Consider the following 14,274-nt stretch of genomic DNA (forward strand, 5'->3'; position numbering starts at 1 on the left):
AGAAACCCAGCTCCCTGTTATCTCAGTAGAAACCCAGCTCCCTGTTATCTCAGTAGAAACCCAGCTCCCTGTTATCTCAGTAGAAACCCAGCTCCCTGTTATCTCAGTAGAAACCCAGCTCCCTGTTATCTCAGTAGAAACCCAGCTCCCTGTTATCTCAGTAGAAACCCAGCTCCCTACATTATCTCAGCAGAAACCCAGCTCCCTGTTATCTCAGTAGAAACCCAGCTCCCTACATTATCTCAGTAGAAACCCAGCTCCCTGTTATCTCAGTAGAAACCCAGCTCCCTGTTATCTCAGTAGAAACCCAGCTCCCTGTTATCTCAGTAGAAACCCAGCTCCCTACATTATCTCAGTAGAAACCCAGCTCCCTGTTATCTCAGTAGAAACCCAGCTCCCTACGTTATCTCAGTAGAAACCCAGCTCCCTGTTATCTCAGTAGAAACCCAGCTCCCTGTTATCTCAGTAGAAACCCAGCTCCCTGTTATCTCAGTAGAAACCCAGCTCCCTGTTATCTCAGTAGAAACCCGGCTCCCTACATTATCTTAGTAGAAACCCAGCTCCCTACATTATCTCAGTAGAAACCCAGCTCCCTGTTATCTCAGTAGAAACCCAGCTCCCTGTTATCTCAGTAGAAACCCAGCTCCCTGTTATCTCAGTAGAAACCCAGCTCCCTGTTATCTCAGTAGAAACTCAGGCCCAGAGACCATATTAAACATAACACAAATATTTGCTATTTTACTTTTTATTACAAAACATTTTTCCAGTTGCTTTCGCACTCCGTTATGGGAATGATTTAGTCCTGCATGAGAGGGTCAGATGTACTGTGAGTTGCTATCCCTGGCCTTCCAGCAAGAGGTCCACGTAGGCCCCTGTCACCAGGCTGTCATCCCCGACACCGAGCTCCTTCATCAGGCTGCGAGCAATCGCCTCCCCCTCCTCAGGCCTCTGGTCCTCCCTCAGCACCACCTACACACACGAAAAATAGCTTTTAATACAAGATCTAGCCACACAGACACACCCCTTCCTCCCAGCCAGGTGAACCTACCTCCAGTTCCATGTAGTGGCCCAGACCCTCCACTGAGTCCAAATGAACCCTCGTCTGACCAACCAGGAACAGCCTCCTCTCCTTCCTCACCTCGCCCTTTACCCCTAGAGAATCAGCCAGCACAGTCTACACACACACACACACACACACACACACACACACACACACACACACACACACACACACACACACACACACACACACACACACACACACACACACACACACACACACACACACACACCACACACACACACAGATTAATATACACCACCTCACGACGAACCTTTAAACGAATTATTCCCTCAGAGACTAGAGAGAGTAGAGAGTAGTGGTGTGGTAGAGAGTAGTGGTGGGGTAGAGAGTAGTGGTGTGGTAGAGAGTAGTGGTGGGGTAGAGAGAGTAGTGGTGTAGTAGAGAGTAGTGGTGTGGTAGAGAGAGTAGTGGTGTGGTAGAGAGAGTAGTGGTGTGGTAGAGAGAGTAGTGGTGGGGTAGAGAGAGTAGTGGTGTGGTAGAGAGAGTAGTGGTGTGGTAGAGAGAGTAGTGGTGTGGTAGAGAGAGTAGTGGTGGGGTAGAGAGAGTAGTGGTGTGGTAGAGAGTAGTGGTGTGGTAGAGAGAGTAGTGGTGTGGTAGAGAGAGTAGTGGTGTGGTAGAGAGAGTAGTGGTGTGGTAGAGAGAGTAGTGGTGTGGTAGAGAGTAGTGGTGTGGTAGAGAGAGTAGTGGTGTGGTAGAGAGAGTAGTGGTGGGGTAGAGAGAGTAGTGGTGTGGTAGAGAGAGTAGTGGTGTGGTAGAGAGTAGTGGTGTGGTAGAGAGAGTAGTGGTGTGGTAGAGAGAGTAGTGGTGTGGTAGAGAGAGTAGTGGTGTGGTAGAGAGAGTAGTGGTGTGGTAGAGAGTAGTGGTGTGGTAGAGAGAGTAGTGGTGTGGTAGAGAGAGTAGTGGTGGGGTAGAGAGAGTAGTGGTGTGGTAGAGAGAGTAGTGGTGTGGTAGAGAGAGTAGTGGTGTGGTAGAGAGAGTAGTGGTGTGGTAGAGAGAGTAGTGGTGTGGTAGAGAGAGTAGTGGTGTGGTAGAGAGAGTAGTGGTGTGGTAGAGAGTAGTGGTGTGGTAGAGAGAGTAGTGATGTGGTAGAGAGAGTAGCGGTGTGGTAGAGAGTAGCGGTGTGGTAGAGAGTAGTGGTGTGGTAGAGAGAGTAGTGGTGGGGTAGAGAGAGTAGTGGTGTGGTAGAGAGAGTAGTGGTGTGGTAGAGAGAGTAGTGGTGTGGTAGAGAGAGTAGTGGTGTGGTAGAGAGAGTAGTGGTGTGGTAGAGAGAGTAGTGGTGTGGTAGAGAGTAGTGGTGTGGTAGAGAGAGTAGGGTGTGGTAGAGAGAGTGTGTGTAGAGAGAGTAGGGTGTGGTAGAGAGAGTAGGGTGGGGTAGAGAGAGTAGGGTGGGTAGAGAGTAGCGGTGGGGTAGAGAGAGTAGCGGTGTGGTAGAGAGAGTAGTGGTGTGGAGAGAGAGTAGGTGTGGTAGAGAGTAGTGGTGGGGTAGAGAGAGTAGTGGTGTGGTAGAGAGAGTAGGGGTGTGGTAGAGAGAGTAGTGGTGTGGTAGAGGAGTAGTGGTGTGGTAGAGAGAGTAGCGGTGTGGTAGAGAGTAGCGGTGTGGTAGAGAGTAGCGGTGTGGTAGAGAGAGTAGTGGTGTGGTAGAGAGAGTAGTGGTGTGGTAGAGAGAGTAGCGGTGTGGTAGAGAGAGTAGTGGTGTGGTAGAGAGTAGTGGTGTGGTAGAGAGAGTAGTGGTGTGGTAGAGAGTAGTGGTGTGGTAGAGAGAGTAGTGATGTGGTAGAGAGAGTAGCGGTGTGGTAGAGAGTAGCGGTGTGGTAGAGAGTAGTGGTGTGGTAGAGAGAGTAGTGGTGGGGTAGAGAGAGTAGTGGTGTGGTAGAGAGAGTAGTGGTGTGGTAGAGAGAGTAGTGGTGTGGTAGAGAGAGTAGTGGTGTGGTAGAGAGAGTAGTGGTGTGGTAGAGAGAGTAGTGGTGTGGTAGAGAGTAGTGGTGTGGTAGAGAGAGTAGTGGTGTGGTAGAGAGTAGTGGTGTGGTAGAGAGTAGTGGTGGGGTAGAGAGAATAGCGGTGTGGTAGAGAGAGTAGCGGTGTGGTAGAGAGAGTAGCGGTGTGGTAGAGAGAGTAGCGGTGTGGTAGAGAGAGTAGTGGTGTGGTAGAGAGAGTAGTGGTGTGGTAGAGAGAGTAGTGGTGTGGTAGAGAGTAGCGGTGTGGTAGAGAGAGTAGCGGTGTGGTAGAGAGAGTAGCGGTGTGGTAGAGAGAGTAGCGGTGTGGTAGAGAGAGTAGTGGTGTGGTAGAGAGAGTAGTGGTGTGGTAGAGAGAGTAGTGGTGTGGTAGAGAGTAGCGGTGTGGTAGAGAGAGTAGCGGTGTGGTAGAGAGAGTAGCGGTGTGGTAGAGAGAGTAGCGGTGTGGTAGAGAGAGTAGTGGTGTGGTAGAGAGAGTAGTGGTGTGGTAGAGAGAGTAGTGGTGTGGTAGAGAGAGTAGTGGTGTGGTAGAGAGAGTAGTGGTGTGGTAGAGAGAGTAGTGGTGTGGTAGAGAGTAGTGGTGTGGTAGAGAGTAGTGGTGTGGTAGAGAGAGTAGCGGTGTGGTAGAGAGAGTAGTGGTGTGGTAGAGAGTAGTGGTGTGGTAGAGAGAGTAGCGGTGTGGTAGAGAGAGTAGTGGTGTGGTAGAGAGAGTAGTGGTGTGGTAGAGAGTAGCGGTGTGGTAGAGAGAGTAGCGGTGTGGTAGAGAGAGTAGCGGTGTGGTAGAGAGGTAGCGGTGTGGTAGAGAGTAGCGGTGTGGTAGAGAGAGTAGTGGTGTGGTAGAGAGAGTAGTGGTGTGGTAGAGAGAGTAGTGGTGTGGTAGAGAGAGTAGCGGTGTGGTAGAGAGAGTAGTGGTGTGGTAGAGAGTAGTGGTGTGGTAGAGAGAGTAGCGGTGTGGTAGAGAGTAGTACCTTCCCGTGTGGCTCAGTTGGTAGAGCATGGTGTTTGCAACACCAGGGTTGTGGGTTCGATTCCCACGGGGGACCAGTACGGAAAAAAATGTATGCATTCACTACTGTAAGTCGCTCTGGATAAGAGCGTCTGCTAAATGACTAAAATGTAAAATGTAGTGGTGTGGTAGAGAGTAGTGGTGTGGTAGAGAGAGTAGTGGTGTGGTAGAGAGTAGTGGTGTGGTAGAGAGTAGTGGTGTGGTAGAGAGAGTAGCGGTGTGGTAGAGAGTAACGGTGTGGTAGAGAGAGTAGCGGTGTGGTAGAGAGAGTAGCGGTGTGGTAGAGAGTAGAGGTCGACCGTTTATGATTTTTCAACGCCGGTACCGATTATTGGAGGACCAAGGAAAGCCGATACCGATTAATCGGCCGATTTCTTTATTTGTAATTATGACAATTACAACAATACTGAATGAACACTTATTTTAAGTTAATATAATACATCAATAAAATCAATTTAGCCTCAAATAAACAATGAAACATGTTCAATTTGGTTTAAATAATGCAAAAACAAAGTGTTGGAGAAGAAAGTAAAAGTGCAATATGAGCCATGTGAGAAAGCTAACGTTTAAGTTCCTCGCTCAGAACATGAGAACATATGAAAGCTGGTGGTTCCTTTTAACATGAGTCTTCAATATTCCCAGGTAAGAAGTTTTAGGTTGTAGTTATTATAGGAATTATAGGACTATTTCTCTCTCTACGATTTGTATTTCATATACCTTTGACTATTGGATGTTCTTATAGGCACTTTAGTATTGCCAGTGTAACAGTATAGCTTCCGTCCCTCTCCTCGCTCCTACCTGGGCTCGAACCAGGAACACATCGACAACAGCCACCCTCGAAGCAGCGTTACCCATGCAGAGCAAGGGGAACAACTACTCCAAGTCTCAGAGCGAGTGACGTTTGAAACGCTATTAGCGCGCACCCTGCTAACTAGCTAGCCATTTCACATTGGTTACACCAGCCTAATCTCTGGAGTTGATAGGCTTGAAGTCATAAACAGCTCAATGCTTGAAGCACAGCGAAGAGCTGCTGGCAAACGCAGGAAAGTGCTGTTTGAATGAACGCTTACGAGCTGCTGCTGCCTACCACCGCTCAGTCAGACTGCTCTATCAAATATCAAATCAGACTTCATTTTAATATAATAAACACACAGAAATACGAGCCTTGGGTCATTAATATGGTCGAATCCGGAAACTATCATCTCGAAAACAAAACGTTTATTATTTCAGTGAAATACGGAACCGTTCCGTATTTCCTCTAACGGGTGGCATCCCTAAGTCTAAATATTCCTGTTACATTGCACAATCTTCAACGTTATGTCATAATTATGTACAATTCTGGCTAATTAATTACGCCTTTGTTAGGAATAAATGGACTTCACACAGTTCGCAATGAGCCAGGCGGCCAAACTGCTGTATAAACCCTGACTGCTTGCACAATGAGCCAGGCGGCCCAAACTGCTGTATAAACCCTGACTGCTTGCACAATGAGCCAGGCGGCCAAACTGCTGTATAAACCCTGACTGCTTGCACAATGAGCCAGGCGGCCAAACTGCTGTATAAACCCTGACTGCTTGCACAATGAGCCAGGCGGCCCAAACTGCTGTATAAACCCTGACTGCTTGCACAATGAGCCAGGCGGCCCAAACTGCTGTATAAACCCTGACTGCTTGCACAATGAGCCAGGCGGCCCAAACTGCTGTATATACCCTGACTGCTTGCACAATGAGCCAGGCGGCCAAACTGCTGTATAAACCCTGACTGCTTGCACAATGAGCCAGGCGGCCCAACTGCTGTATAAACCCTGACTGCTTGCACAATGAGCCAGGCGGCCCAAACTGCTGTATAAACCCTGACTGCTTGCACAATGAGCCAGGCGGCCCAACTGCTGTATAAACCCTGACTGCTTGCACAATGAGCCAGGCGGCCCAAACTGCTGTATAAACCCTGACTGCTTGCACAATGAGCCAGGCGGCCCAAACTGCTGTATAAACCCTGACTGCTTGCACAATGAGCCAGGCGGCCCAAACTGCTGTATAAACCCTGACTGCTTGCACAATGAGCCAGGCGGCCCAAACTGCTGTATATACCCTGACTGCTTGCACAATGAGCCAGGCGGCCAAACTGCTGTATAAACCCTGACTGCTTGCACAATGAGCCAGGCGGCCCAACTGCTGTATAAACCCTGACTGCTTGCACAATGAGCCAGGCGGCCCAAACTGCTGTATAAACCCTGACTGCTTGCACAATGAGCCAGGCGGCCCAACTGCTGTATAAACCCTGACTGCTTACACGGAACGCAAGAGAAGTGACAACTCCCCTAGTTATAAGACATTCATGTTAGCAGGCAATATTAACTAAATATGCAGGTTTAAAAATATATACTTGTGTATTGATTTTAAAGAAAGGCATTGATGTTTATGGTTGGGTACATTGGTGCAACGACAGTGCTTTTTTTCGCAAATGCGCTTGTTAAATCATCCCCCGTTTGTCGAAGTCGGCTGTGATTCGATGAGAAATTAACAGGCACCGCATCGATTATATGCAACGCAGGACAAGCTAGATAAACTAGTAATATCATCAACCATGTGTAGTTAACTAGTGATTATGTTAAGATTGATAGTTTTTTATAAGATCTGTTTAATGCTAGCTAGCAACTTACCTTGGCTTCTTGCTGCCCTCGCGTAACAGGTAGTCAGCCTGCCACGCAGGCTCCTCGTGGAGTGCAATGTAAGGCAGGTGGTTAGAGCGTTGGACTAGTAACCGGAAGGTTGCAAAAACGAATCCCCGAGGTGACAAGGTAAAAATCTGTTGTTCTGCCCCTGAACAAGGCAGTTAACTTTTTAGTGACAGGGGGCAGTATTCGGAAATTCAGATGAATGACGTGCCCAAATTAAACTGCCTGCTACTCAGGCCCAGAAGGTAGGATATGCATATTATTAGTAGATTTGGATAGAAAACACTCTGAAGTTTCTAAAACTGTTTGAATGATGTCTGAGTATAACAGAACTCATATGGCAGGCAAAAACCTGAGAAAAAAATCCAACCAGGAAGTGGTTTGTAGTTTTTTCAGCTGATTGTCTTTCCAAACTACAGTGTCTGTGGGGTCATTTTGCACTTCCTAAGGCTTCCACTAGATGTCAACAGTCTTTAGAACCTTGTTTCATGCTTCTGCTGTTACTGGGCAGAGAATAAGAGCTGTCTCAAGCCTGGGACCAGTGAGTTGTTTACTGCGCTCTCACGCAGGCGCGCCGTTCCTTCTTTTTCCTCTGTAATTAATACGCTATTGTCCGGTTGGAATATTATCGAAGATTTATGTTAAAAACACCCTAAGGATTGATTGTAAACAACGTTTGACATGTTTCTACGAACGGTAATGGAACTATTTGACTTTTCGTGTCTGGATTTACACTCGCGCGTTATGCCTTTGGATAGTGATCTGAACGCGCGAACAAAACTGAGGTATTTGGACATAAATATGGAGTTTATCGAACAAAACAAACATTTCTTGTGGAAGTGGGAGTCCTGGGAGTGCATTCCGACGAAGATCAGCAAAGGTAAGTGAAGATTTATAATACTATTTCTGAGTTTAGTTCACTCCAGAACTTGGCGGGTAACTGTATAGCTTGCTTTGATGGCTGAGCTCTGTGGGTCCTGTGTAGTAGAGAGAGAGTAGTGTGGTAGTAGTGTGGTAGTAGGGACTCACTCTGAGCCCCTCTGGGTCCTGTGTAGTAGAGAGAGAGTAGTGTGGTAGTAGTGTGGTAGTAGGGACTCACCCTGAGCCCCTCTGGGTCCTGTGTAGTAGAGAGAGAGTAGTTGGACACCTTGGGCCCGTCACAATCTGGTCTCTCATAGAAGATCAGCTGACCACTCCCATCCTGCTGGACAAAGAAAACTTCAGTCCAATGCATGTGTGTGTGTGTGTGTTAACGTGTGTGTGTGTGTGTTAACGTGTGTGTGTGTGTGGGGTGTGTTTACGTGTGTGTGGTGTGTGTGTGTGTGTGTGTGTGTGTGTACCATCAGGTTGCGTAGTTTAAGCCGTCCGGTTCTGCAGTTGAAGAACGTGTCCTGCTGGCGGATTACTGTTCCCTCTGATTGGCTTAGCTGGCTGGCTCTCTCCGCCAATCGTGTCGCATTGCTCACCCTCGCCTTGATCTCCACGTTAGACGGCATCTCTGATCTGTACAGAGTTGGGGTTATATTGGAGTAATGGTAGGGTTATATTGGGGTTATATTGGGGTTATATTGGGGTTATATTGGGGTTATATTGGGGTTATATTGGGGTTATATTGGGGTTATGTTGGGGTTATATTGGGGTTATATTGGAGTAATGGTAGGGTTATATTGGGGTTATATTGGGGTTATATTGGGGTTATGTTGGGGTTATATTGGGGTTATATTGGGGTTATGTTGGGGTTATATTGGGGTTATATTGGGGTTATGTTGGGGTTATATTGGGGTTATATTGGGGTTATATTGGAGTTATGGTAGGGTTATATTGGGGTTATATTGGGGTTATGTTGGGGTTATATTGGGGTTATATTGGGGTTATATTGGAGTAATGGTAGGGTTATATTGGGGTTATATTGGGGTTATATTGGGGTTATGTTGGGGTTATGTTGGGGTTATATTGGGGTTATATTGGGGTTATGGTAGGGTTATATTAGGGTTATATTGGGGTTATATTGGGGTTATATTGGGGTTATATTAGGGTTATATTGGGGTTATATTGGAGTAATGGTAGGGTTATATTGGGGTTATATTGGGGTTATATTGGGGTTATATTAGGGTTATATTAGGGTTATATTGGGGTTATATTGGGGTTATGTTGGGGTTATATTGGGGTTATATTAGGGTTATATTAGGGTTATATTGGGGTTATATTGGGGTTATGTTGGGGTTATATTGGGGTTATATTGGGGTTATGTTGGGGTTATATTGGGGTTATATTGGAGTAATGGTAGGGTTATATTGGGGTTATATTGGAGTAATGGTAGGGTTATATTGGGGTTATATTGGGGTTATATTAGGGTTATATTGGGGTTATATTGGGGTTATGTTGGAGTAATGGTAGGGTTATATTGGGGTTATATTGGGGTTATATTGGGTTTATATTGGGGTTATATTAGGGTTATATTGGGGTTATATTGGGGTTATATTGGGGTTATATTGGGGTTATATTAGGGTTTATATTGGGGTTATGTTGGAGTAATGGTAGGGTTATATTGGGGTTATGTTGGGGTTATATTGGGTTTATATTGGGGTTATGTTGGAGTAATGGTAGGGTTATATTGGGGTTATATTGGGGTTATGTTGGGGTTATATTGGGGTTATATTGGGGTTATGTTGGGGTTATATTGGGGTTATGTTGGGGTTATATTGGGGTTATATTGGGGTTATATTGGGGTTATATTGGGGTTATATTGGGGTTATATTAGGGTTATGTTGGGGTTATATTGGGGTTATATTGGGGTTATATTGGGGTTATATTGGGGTTATATTGGGGTTATATTGGGGTTATGTTGGGGTTATATTGGGGTTATATTGGGGTTATATTGGGGTTATATTGGGGTTATGTTGGGGTTATGTTGGGGTTATATTGGGGTTATATTGGGGTTATATTGGGGTTATAGTGGGGTTATATTGGGGTTATGTTGGGGTTATGTTGGGGTTATATTGGGGTTATATTGGGGTTATATTGGGGTTATATTGGGGTTATATTGGGGTTATATTGGGGTTATATTAGGGTTATATTGGGGTTATATTGGGGTTATATTGGGGTTATGTTGGGGTTATGTTGGGGTTAGAGGCCTATATCATCTGTACTGAGTTATGTTGGTCCACTGCTCATAATATAGGGTTGACTTGTTCCTGCTGGACAATATAATTCTTCCTTTTGTAACTAATATCACAGCATTGTTCTCTCAGACCACAGCCGTGACCAGCTAGCTATCCGCTTTCCGGACCCCACTGTGTCACAACGCGCCTGGTGACTTGACCCACTACTACTATCCTGTAACGCCTTTAAAAACAAAGACATATCAACTCACATTCATGTGTTTTTACAGATCCACTGCAGCCCTGACGTGTCTCACTCTACTGTGTGGGAGTCGTTAAAAACATATCTGAGGGGGACACAAATGATTTCATACACAGCGTATGACAACAAACATCGCACTAAAGGCTTATGGGAGCCATCTGAACTCATTCTAGATGTGGACAACAGAGATGCCTCTTCTACCTCTCCTGACCTCTACAGAGAGAGACTGCTACACCAATCGGAATCTGACAACCTGGAGCAGCTTCGGTTGAAGTCGAAGGCAGACATTTTGTGAACACGGAGAGAAAGCTAGCAAGTTGTTATCTCACCAGCTTCGACAATCCGCTGCTAGCAGCACCATACCTGAAATATGTGTTATAGCTGATTTAACTTCTACCAATCCCCCCCCCCAAAAAAATCATACATTTAAGCAATTCTACTCTGCTCTTTACTCGTCAGAGGCTCTTCCTGACACATCTCGTATGCCTGCGTTTCTAGACAATCTGGAAATCCCCTGCCTCAATTCAGATGAATAAACTAACATGGATGCCTCTAAGTGATGATGAAGCTACTCTGACAATCCAGTCCATGCAGAGCGGTAAAGATCCTGGGCCTGATGGCTTCCCTGTTGAGTTTTATAAAGCGTTCTCTTCTAAACTATTCCCTATCCTCAACTCGACGTACAATGACATCCTTTCTAGTTAGAAACGGCCCTAAACACTTATTACCCAGGAGACCATTTCAGTTCTGCTTAAAAAGGACAAGAATCCCCAGAGCATCCCAAACATGTTTAATCACAATGGAGGAGATGGCTGCTGTTTAACAGGCTCTTAACCAATGGTGCTGGAGGAGATGGCTGCTGTTTAACAGGCTCTTAACCAATGGTGCTGGAGGAGATGGCTGCTGTTTAACAGGCTCTTAACCAATGGTGCTGGAGGAGATGGCTGCTGTTTAACAGGCTCTTAACCAATGGTGCTGGAGGAGATGGCTGCTGTTTAACAGGCTCTTAACCAATGGTGCTGGAGGAGATGGCTGCTGTTTAACAGGCTCTTAACCAATGGTGCTGGAGGAGATGGCTGCTGTTTAACAGGCTCTTAACCAATGGTGCTGGAGGAGATGGCTGCTGTTTAACAGGCTCTTAACCAATGGTGCTGGAGGAGATGGCTGCTGTTTAACAGGCTCTTAACCAATGGTGCTGGAGGAGATGGCTGCTGTTTAACAGGCTCTTAACCAATGGTGCTGGAGGAGATGGCTGCTGTTTAACAGGCTCTTAACCAATGGTGCTGGAGGAGATGGCTGCTGTTTAACAGGCTCTTAACCAATGGTGCTGGAGGAGATGGCTGCTGTTTAACAGGCTCTTAACCAATGGTGCTGGAGGAGATGGCTGCTGTTTAATAGGCTCTTAACCAATGGTGCTGGAGGAGATGGCTGCTGTTTAACAGGCTCTTAACCAATGGTGCTGGAGGAGATGGCTGCTGTTTAACAGGCTCTTAACCAATGGTGCTGGAGGAGATGGCTGCTGTTTAACAGGCTCTTAACCAATGGTGCTGGAGGAGATGGCTGCTGTTTAACAGGCTCTTAACCAATGGTGCTGGAGGAGATGGCTGCTGTTTAACAGGCTCTTAACCAATGGTGCTGGAGGAGATGGCTGCTGTTTAATAGGCTCTTAACCAATGGTGCTGGAGGAGATGGCTGCTGTTTAACAGGCTCTTAACCAATGGTGCTGGAGGAGATGGCTGCTGTTTAACAGGCTCTTAACCAATGGTGCTGGAGGAGATGGCTGCTGTTTAACAGGCTCTTAACCAATGGTGCTGGAGGAGATGGCTGCTGTTTAACAGGCTCTTAACCAATGGTGCTGGAGGAGATGGCTGCTGTTTAACAGGCTCTTAACCAATGGTGCTGGAGGAGATGGCTGCTGTTTAACAGGCTCTTAACCAATGGTGCTGGAGGAGATGGCTGCTGTTTAACAGGCTCTTAACCAATGGTGCTGGAGGAGATGGCTGCTGTTTAACAGGCTCTTAACCAATGGTGCTGGAGGAGATGGCTGCTGTTTAATAGGCTCTTAACCAATGGTGCTGGAGGAGATGGCTGCTGTTTAACAGGCTCTTAACCAATGGTGCTGGAGGAGATGGCTGCTGTTTAACAGGCTCTTAACCAATGGTGCTGGAGGAGATGGCTGCTGTTTAACAGGCTCTTAACCAATGGTGCTGGAGGAGATGGCTGCTGTTTAACAGGCTCTTAACCAATGGTGCTGGAGGAGATGGCTGCTGTTTAACAGGCTCTTAACCAATGGTGCTGGAGGAGATGGCTGCTGTTTAATAGGCTCTTAACCAATGGTGCTGGAGGAGATGGCTGCTGTTTAACAGGCTCTTAACCAATGGTGCTGGAGGAGATGGCTGCTGTTTAACAGGCTCTTAACCAATGGTGCTGGAGGAGATGGCTGCTGTTTAACAGGCTCTTAACCAATGGTGCTGGAGGAGATGGCTGCTGTTTAACAGGCTCTTAACCAATGGTGCTGGAGGAGATGGCTGCTGTTTAACAGGCTCTTAACCAATGGTGCTGGAGGAGATGGCTGCTGTTTAACAGGCTCTTAACCAATGGTGCTATTGTGTGTGTTTGTGTTATTTGTAAGTTGTTTTGTCCATAATGTTTCTGCCACCGTCTCTTATGACTGAAAAGAGCTTCTGGATATCAGGACAGTGGTTTCTCACCCTGTACGAAGATTTACTTCAGACACCGGACAAGGCCCAAATCCCCGTCATTCGCATGAAGTAGTAACAGAGATATATAGGGGTCGTAGGTCGGGGTGCCTTGTAAGAATCCGACGGCGAGTGGGTAACCCACCTCTACCATCAGTCCTATTAGCCAACGTGCAATCATTGGATAATAAATGTAATGAGCTCCGATCAAGACTATCCTACCAACGGGATATTAACTGTAACATCTTATGTTTCACCGAGTCGTGGCTGACATGGATAACATACAGCTGGGTGTACGCTGCATCGGCAAGATAGAACAGCTGCCTCCGGTAAGACAAGGGTTGACGGTCTGTGTCTATTTGGAAACAACAGCTGGTGCACGAAATCTAATATTAAGGAAGTCTCGAGGTTTTGCTCGCCTGAGGTAGAGTATCTCATGATAAGCTGTAGACCACACTATCTACCAAGAGGTAGAGTATCTCATGATAAGCTGTAGACCACACTATCTACCAAGAGGTAGAGTATCTCATGATAAGCTGTAGACCACACTATCTACCAAGAGAGTTCTCATCTATATTATTAGTAGCTCTATAAGGCCATAAGACCGCACTCAACCAGCTTTATAAGGCACTAAAACCCCACTCAACTAACTCTATAAGGCCATAAGACCCCACTCAACCAACTCTACAAGGCCATAAGACCCCACTCAACCAACTCTACAAGGCCATAAGACCCCACTCAACCAACTCTACAAGGCCATAAGACCCCACTCAACCAACTCTACAAGGCCACTAAGACCCCACTCAACCAACTCTACAAGGCACTAAGACCCCACTCAACCAACTCTACAAGGCACTAAGACCCCACTCAACCAACTCTACAAGGCCATAAGACCCCACTCAACCAACTCTACAAGGCCATAAGACCCCACTCAACCAGCTGTATAAGGCCACTAAGACCCCACTCAACCAACTCTACAAGGCCATAAGACCCCACTCAACCAACTCTACAAGGCCATAAGACCCCACTCAACCAACTCTACAAGGCCATAAGACCCCACTCAACCAACTCTACAAGGCCGCCCCCCCCCCCGGCACTAAGACCCCACTCAACCAACTCTACAAGGCCATAAGACCCCACTCAACCAACTCTACAAGGCCACTAAGACCCCACTCAACCAACTCTACAAGGCCATAAGACCCCACTCAACCAGCTGTATAAGGCACTAAGACCACACTCAACCAACTCTATAAGGCCATAAGACCCCACTCAACCAGCTGTATAAGGCACTAAGACCACACTCAACCAACTCTATAAGGCCATAAGACCCCACTCAACCAACTGTATAAGGCACTAAGACCCCACTCAACCAACTGTATAAGGCCATCAGACCCCACTCAACCAACTGTACAAGGCCATAAGCAAACAAGAAAATGCTCCTCCAAAAGCGGCGCCCCTAGTGTCCGGGGACTTTAATGCAGGCAAATTTAAAT

The 14,274-nt window shown here is 46.7% G+C and overlaps 1 protein-coding gene across 4 annotated transcripts in view; it reads right to left on the reverse strand.

Annotated features, from left to right (window-relative positions):
* Nucleotides 1-729: 729 nt before the first annotated feature.
* LOC106593782 (uncharacterized) overlaps nucleotides 730-14,274 on the reverse strand; it is a 32,103-nt gene continuing 18,558 nt past the window's right edge. For all 4 annotated transcript variants that reach the window (XM_082972592.1, XM_082972594.1, XM_082972593.1 and 1 more), the window contains exons 2-5: nucleotides 8,060-8,222; nucleotides 7,819-7,920; nucleotides 1,049-1,174; nucleotides 730-969 (exon numbers count right to left, since the gene is read on the reverse strand). In XM_082972592.1, the coding sequence (XP_082828718.1) occupies nucleotides 835-969; nucleotides 1,049-1,174; nucleotides 7,819-7,920; nucleotides 8,060-8,222 (526 nt within the window). In that variant the 3' untranslated portion in view covers nucleotides 730-834. The remainder of the gene's footprint in view (nucleotides 970-1,048; nucleotides 1,175-7,818; nucleotides 7,921-8,059; nucleotides 8,223-14,274) is intronic.

The sequence above is a fragment of the Salmo salar genome, unplaced genomic scaffold (genome assembly GCF_965601325.2).
Source record: "Salmo salar unplaced genomic scaffold, fSalSal1 ptg000784l, whole genome shotgun sequence".
Classification (NCBI taxonomy): Eukaryota; Metazoa; Chordata; class Actinopteri; order Salmoniformes; family Salmonidae; genus Salmo; species Salmo salar.